This window comes from Orycteropus afer, unplaced genomic scaffold, assembly GCF_000298275.1.
Source record: "Orycteropus afer afer isolate SDZICR_OR568_19922 unplaced genomic scaffold, OryAfe1.0 scaffold00139, whole genome shotgun sequence".
Lineage (NCBI taxonomy): Eukaryota > Metazoa > Chordata > Mammalia > Tubulidentata > Orycteropodidae > Orycteropus > Orycteropus afer.
In genome coordinates this window covers 1,415,218-1,422,529 of record NW_006921726.1, presented here as the reverse complement: position 1 = coordinate 1,422,529, position 7,312 = coordinate 1,415,218, and the positions used below count along the sequence as shown (strand labels likewise).

The 7,312-nt window shown below is 38.9% G+C and overlaps 1 protein-coding gene across 1 annotated transcript in view; it reads left to right on the top strand.

Annotated features, from left to right (window-relative positions):
* Positions 1-7,312, top strand: part of NCOR1 (nuclear receptor corepressor 1) — a 308,055-nt gene that overhangs the window by 234,419 nt on the left and 66,324 nt on the right. Inside the window, exons 25-28 of the mRNA XM_042781622.1 lie at positions 3,173-3,293; positions 3,391-3,492; positions 3,841-3,941; positions 6,117-6,285. Of these exons, the coding sequence (XP_042637556.1) occupies positions 3,173-3,293; positions 3,391-3,492; positions 3,841-3,941; positions 6,117-6,285 (493 nt within the window). The remainder of the gene's footprint in view (positions 1-3,172; positions 3,294-3,390; positions 3,493-3,840; positions 3,942-6,116; positions 6,286-7,312) is intronic.

Sequence of the window (7,312 nt, the reverse complement as noted above, 5' to 3'; positions counted from 1 at the left end):
GAAATAGAATTTGCCCAGCAGAAACACAGGCTTTTGTTTTAAGCCCTGTGTGTAGAGCCCATACTAGGAGCTTAGGTAGAAAACCTGAGCCCCACCCAGTACTGCTGAGGGAAGGGAAGATTTGTATTTGAAGAGAGGACCTGAAGAAGAAAAAAAATGACTGTTTGGCTTTTTGAATTTCAAGCAAGCAGATAGGCTTTGGGTCCATCAAGGCAGGAAAGTCATGGTCCATGAGAGAAACCCCTTCCAGGACTGAAAGTTAAAGGAAGTCAGTGAGTGGTAGACTTGTATGTTACTTGCTTGTGACTACCTGGATCCACCTGAGTGGAAATGGGGGAAGTGCAGCAAAGAAGAAACAGGTTGAGTTTGGTACTCTTTGACCTAGGCCCAGAGGCTGGGGATGAGAGGAAGGGCTGGCTGGTCTGAAGTGCAGTGAATTGTGAGCCTATGGGCATTGAAATAAGTCCGTGAGGACTGAAGATGTGAGAGAAGGTGCTGGCTGGTCTGAAGTGAAGGGAAGAGTGTGATTCCCAAACTTGGCAGCTGGTACCCATGACCTAGCTGGGATGGCTAGGGCTGAGCTGACCAGAACCCGACCAAACGAAGAGGAAGATGATTGACACAGCTGGTGTTAAGTTGCTGCAATTTGATGGCTTGAGCTGGGATGGACTTTGCTTGTTTATGGATCCAGATGCCTGAAGTTTCCAAGAACAGAAGATTCTCCAGAGAGAAAGGACCATGCTTATCTCCTCAGAGTACTGGTTTGATAGGGATGGGCAAATTAGAAATTGGCTATTTAAAATGGGGAGAGATAAAGGCATAAAGTGGCTGGCTTACACACTTTCATGGGTGTGGTTATTCTTAACCTGATGGTGAAGGGGATGTGAATTTTTGAAGCATAAAAGGGATAATGGCTAGAAAAGCCAGGGGGTGGCCTGCAGTGTAGTAGTAAATTACTTTGTGTGGCTTTTCTACCCATAAGTCTTTGTAAACTCCAAGGTGGGATTTTCTATGAGCAACTGAGGAGCTCCTGATTGCTGAAGGTGTCCACCTGGAGTATTTCTGTTGGGAGTGGCACAATACAATGTTCTGGAAGGTGCCCACTCTCTCTCAGGTGCTTAGAGTTCTGATAATATAATTGGCTAGTTTGACCACCCTGCTGGGCTCAAAAGGAGGCCTCCTAGAGACAGAGCTCTCTCTGACTGCTGGTTGAGGAAGATGTGCTGCTGAAAGAGACATGCACCCCAGAAAGAGACACGTGCTGCTGGGAAAGAGGCGCAAGAGACACGCATCGCTGAGTGAGACACTGAGGGACAAGCACTGCTGGGAAAGAGACTGTGAGAGACTGTTGGCTGAGGGACAGTGGGCTGGGAGAGAGACTGAGTGTTTTTCCTGAGCTTGAATTGTAGCCTGCTGCTTCCCTTCTAAACTCCATAATCTGTGAGTTCTGTGTGGCCACTGCAGCGAATTATCGAACCCAGGAGAGAGGTGGTGGTGCTTTGGGAGGAATGGTTGGTGAAAGGGCTGGAGGGAGGCAGCATGTCTGGCCTTGTAGGAATAGGCCTTGGGTTACTGCTGGTAATCCTGCCTTCCTCTTATGGGATTAGAGGAGGTCAGAACATGTGGCCTCCTCGCCGTTTTTACACTGTTCAAACCCACCTGCTTGCACAGAGCCCCGGGGTCAGCCAGAGGTGAAAGGTTAGGGCCTTGGTAGTCTTTCCTAGCCTTGCACATTCACATGGCCTTCTAGATTCCCAGAAATATTGTGGGAGCTCCTCGGATGGAAGATTGAGCAATCTCCTTCTGTAGTGATACCACCTTGGAAACCCAAGGAGGGGTCGCTGTGAGTCAGATCCGACTCGATGGCAGTGAGTTTTTTTGTTTGTTTGTTTTTTGTTTTTAATAGGCTGTTGTGTTTTAGGACTACTACTGAGTTAGAGTAGGGATCAGAATTAGAATAGGACAAAGTTCACTGTTATTTCCTAGAGTCAGCCATTTTTCTTGAATAAATATTCCTAGATTGCTGTAAGCCTTTGGTTAATTTCTAAAGTTGTGAAAAAGTTGTTTCTTACAATTTTTGCCAGTTTTCTTGTTGCTCTTATGAGGGAGAGGTTTTGGAAGTCCTTACTCTGCTATTTTCATTGATGTTATTCTGCCATAGCTTTTTTGGGGGGTGGGGTGGGGTGGTAAAATACCTGTGTATAACAAAAATTTTGCCATTTTAGCCGATTTTAGGTTTACAATTCAGTCATATTAATTACATTCACTGTGTTGTGCTACCATCACTGCTAATTTCAAAATTTTTTATCACCCCAAACAGAAACTCTGCAACCCTTTCAAAAGTAACTCCCATTCTCTCTTCCTCTGGCCCCTCGTAACTACTAATCAGCTGCCATAGCATTTTTAAGGGAATAAATAGTTAATAACAGTAGCTTATCTTTTGAATGTACTGTTTAAGTGCTTAATATATTTATATAAATATTTATATGTTTATATATATGTGTGTGTATATATTATGTATATATATTATATATATATGTAATATATATGTATATGTATGTATGAGGCTCTGGTGGCATAGTGCGAAGGCATTTGACTGCTAACCAGAAGGTTGACAATTCAAACCCACCAGCCACTCCTTGGAAGAAAGATTGGGCAGTCTACTTCCATGGTGATAACTGCCTCAGAAACCCAAGGGAAGGGTTGTTATGAGTGGGATCCAACTTGATGGCAGTGAGTTTGTTTTTTTGTTGTTTTATATGTATATATTTGTATATATAATTTGTGAATAATAAATGAAGGTTAGTGGTTCAAACCTATCAGCCTTTCCACAGAAGGAAGATGGGGCAGTGTACTTCTGTAAAGATTTACTACCTTGGAAACCTAGTGGGGGTCGCTATGAGTCAGAATCAACTCAGTGACAGTGGGTTTGGGTTTTTTTGGTAAATGTAATTTATGGTAATTTCAGAAGACATTTTCTGCTTCCTTTTAAAAATTTTTTAAATTTAAGCAATCCATGACAAGGATTTTCTTGTTTTACAAAAATACTTCTTAATTTTTGAGGGTGAGGGGTGGCTATAACCTGCTTTAAAAAATAATTTTTTTGCAAACAGAATTTATTATTGACCTTGCCAAAGTCAGTGCTTATTTAGTCTTTTAAAATTACTTTTAGGGAACACCTGGCACTTACTTGACCTCTCATAACCAGGCTTCCTATACTCAAGAAACAGCTAAGCCTTCAGTGGGATCTATATCTCTTGGGCTGCCACGGCAACAGGAATCTGCCAAATCAGGTCAGTGAGTCAATATGGCTGTGTTTCTGCATTTGTAGCATCATAGTCAGTAATTCAGTGCTTGATATCTTCCTGTTTTTCATTCTTTGGTCCACAGCTTCTGTGCCCTATATCAAGCAAGAAGAATTTTCTCCCCGAAGCCAGAACTCACAACCAGAGGGTTTACTGGTCAGGGCTCAGCATGAAGGTGTGGTTAGAGGTAAATTATGCTGTTTGGCAAAAATATTAACTTTCATTTTTACATTCATTAAAATAACTCTTTAACATATTTTAATTATAGGTTTTCAGGATATAGTCTTTAAATTCTAAATTTATGTCTTCTTTCCATATGAAAATGCTTTAAAAATTTTTAAGTTCCACATTTCTGTAGTCTTTTTGTAATGATTGCAGTGTTGTTTTAGAAGTGTATTTCAATAAAACAAAAGTAATTCTTTATGTGCTACTGTTTCCTTTTCTTCTTACCTCTCCCCCAAGTAGGGCATTGTTTTTTTTTGGGGGGGGTGCAGAGTGGAGAGTATAATTTACTAATGAATTTGTTTTTATTGAGGTACCACTGGAGCTATCCAAGAGGGAAGTATAACTCGAGGAACCCCAACCAGCAAAATCTCAGTGGAAAGCATCCCCTCCCTGCGGGGCTCCATCACTCAGGTTAGTGGTGGTCATTTCACACACACTGAACACAAACTAATGAGAAAACTAATGATAAAGCCTCTAAAGCTTTGGCTGTTCCAACAATACAGTTTTATTACTAATTCTGAGTTATGCGACTGGTTCTCAGTGATAATAAGCCAGACCTATAAACCTAAGACAGAAAGACATAAATGTGATCATTTTGACCACAAGCTGTATTTATACTGTGGTTTGTTTGAAAAGGTCGCTTATGTACAAATTGGCAGAAAACTCAAGTTCTAATTGATCCAGGTCTCACTGTGTTAAGACAAAGCTTTTACTATATGTTCAGCTGAAATATTGAGAAGAAAATTATTATAAATTATTTGCTTGCTTTTGTGCCTTTTGAGGAGAAAGGTCTGTAATCTCAGTGTAAAACTGCCTTGCTAGAATCTAATGCTAAACTAGGAAATAGGATAATGTTGACAAATGCACAAAAACCAATTATCTTCTTCCAGTTTGGGGCTAAGTAGATAACCAATTTTAATAAAGTATCTGTCTTTTTCTCAGATGTTAATTTAAGCTTGAAATGTAAAACAGTCCTCACCTTCTATTTATATATACCCAGAAAAGTAAAAGGTCATCATAACCAGAGTCCCACGCATTTGCACGTTGTGCCTGTCACACGTTTCTGTTCTATTCATATTCCTTGTCTTCATATTCCTGAAGACAGTGATGCTCTAAGTATGGTTCCCCAAGAACACCAGCATTACTAACACTTGAAAGTTGCTAAAAAAATATAAATTCTCAGACCCCACCCCAGAACTACAAAATCCACACTCCTCATCGTGGTAGGGGGGCAGCAGTCTGCATTTTCCCAAGCCCTCTGGGTGATTTGGCTCAATGTTTGTTTGAGAACCCTTGCTCTAGGACCTTGCTGAGCTTGTTAGAATAATGCAGAAATTTCACTTCCCACTTGAGATCTATTGTTTTATAGTCTGAATAAGATTCTCAGGTGATTTTTCTCTCAGACATGGATTATATTGCATTATATATGGCATGTACTAATCTAGAAAGTTATATACTAACCCTTTAAATCTGTTTCTACGTTTGACCAAAGTTTACTTTCCACTGAATCAGTTTTCAGAGAAAGCTAATACTTTAATATGGACAGAAGGAAAATAATTGCATTATGCGTTACTGCTTGTTAGTGTTCCTTGCATATGGAAGATAGTATGAATTGGGTCAAATGAGGGTGGATTTTATCTACTTACTTTTAAATCCATTTGTCCATAAGACATAAGCACTTTTGAAGTGGGTGTTAATGAATTCCCACATGTATCAGCAAGTTAGTTTAATGAGACAAGACTAGTAAATGTATTGCTTTCATCTCTTCCTGTTGTAAGCATGTGGTTTCAGAGTGTGCTCCCTAGAGTTTAAGGGGTCCTAACAGTGTACTGGGGATACCAAATGGCTGAATGGGCCCACATCTAGCCCTTCAACTTCCATTTCAACTCAAGCAGCTCACTTTTACAAACTCTTCTACATTTTTAGGCTCCATGAGGGTTCCTTTGAAGGACTCACTGATTAGAAGAAGGGTGAAAAGAACCATAGTCCCTAGCAACGAAAAGAGGACTAGTGATAGTGAAAATCAGATGACATAATCTTAATCAGTATCACAGAACAGAGGCATCCTTAGTTTCTCTTTCTCTCCTCTTATTGATGAACAAAGGTGTAACAAAGTATACATTTTAAGTAATTGAAATTTCTTTCTCCTCTCATCACAATATGAGAGAATGTTGTGGTACTATAAATTTAAAGTTTAATATACCAAATCTTATTTTTATTTGAAACTTTGTGAATGCTGTATTATATTTGCATGATTTTAAGCCTGGCAAAAGTTCTTTTCTGAGTGTTAAGTGCCTTAAGAGGGGTTTCCCTTCAAAGGGAGACACAAAGCTGATTTAACTAACATATCTATCCTTATTTTAATAAGTTTTATGTGACAGAGTTGAAGAACAAAGGTATAGGAATTCTTTATGTTTTTAAAACTTAGTGTGTGATTTTCTTTTATGTGCTTAGGCTTTTCTTCTTTGCAATTATGGATTGAGCTGGTGGCTCTTGGTATGTTAGGTTAAATTCTTTAGTATCTTTTATTTTCTCTAAACTTAAGTGACTCTTCTGGTGCCTGTGTTTGATTTGATTTGATGGCAGGGCACCCCAGCTCTGTCCCAGGCTGGCATACCAACTGAGGCATTGGTGAAGGGATCCATTACTAGAATGTCAATTGAAGAGAGCAGTCCTGAGAAAGGCAGAGAGGAAGCTGCATCTAAAGGCCATGTTATTTATGAAGGCAAAAGTGGACACATCTTGTCATATGATAGTAAGTATTACATGTGTTTGCTCTCTAAAAACATAAGTTCTGATTCCCCCACTTTGAGGAAGTCAGTTTAGGTGCTCTGAGCCCAGGTTTCCTCTCTGTAAAATCAGATTCACATAGTGTATCTGATGCAAAATGCATGGTAGTTTTCTTATTCCCTTCTGCCCTGCTTGCTTTAATATTTCTAGCATATTTTAAATAGAATTTAAATTTAGCTCATAAAGCTTTAGTGAAAAATTAACTGAGATGGTCAGTGAACATTATCAATTCAGTGTGGAGCCCATATTAAGAACTGGTCAGTTGACTTAGCCTAGGAGGAGAATCTTTGTTGAACTTCAATAGAATTGCTTTTATTTTAAAGGGCTTTACGTTTTATGAGTTAAAAGTTAGGGCGTAGATAAAAATCTCATAATATTGAAAAGAATAGTGGATTTATATTTTCCTTAACTAAAACAATTTTAATATTTGTGTCTTTATCTATGTGAATAATCTAAACAGTTTTTTAGATGTATTCTTAATATTTTTCTGGTAACTTTTTTTTTTATAAGAATGACTTAGACATGGTATCAGTATTAACCAAGGGCCTGATGGGATGTGACTTCTTAATTGCAACTGACTATGATAAGGAGCTCGGTGGTGCAGTGATTAAAGTGATCAGCTGCTAATGGAAAGGTCGTTGGTTTGAACCCACCAACCACTCTGCAGGAGAAATATGTGCAATAAAGATTACAGCCTTGGAAACCCTATAGGACAGTTCTACTATGTCCTATAGGGTCACTATGAGTCACAATTGACTCGATGACAGTGGATTGGGTTAGGTTGTCTTTGTGAATTTAGAGTAGTTATTATCTATGCCTAATCTTTCCCCTCTAATATAAAGAAATAAACTATGTGAACACACAGTACCTAGTATAAAATGCATGGTTGTTTTCTTACTTCCTTCTGCCCTCTTTGTTATAACATTCCTAGTACATTTTGAAGAGAATTTTATATGTAAAATCAATATAGAAATCCAAGCTTCAATTTAGGC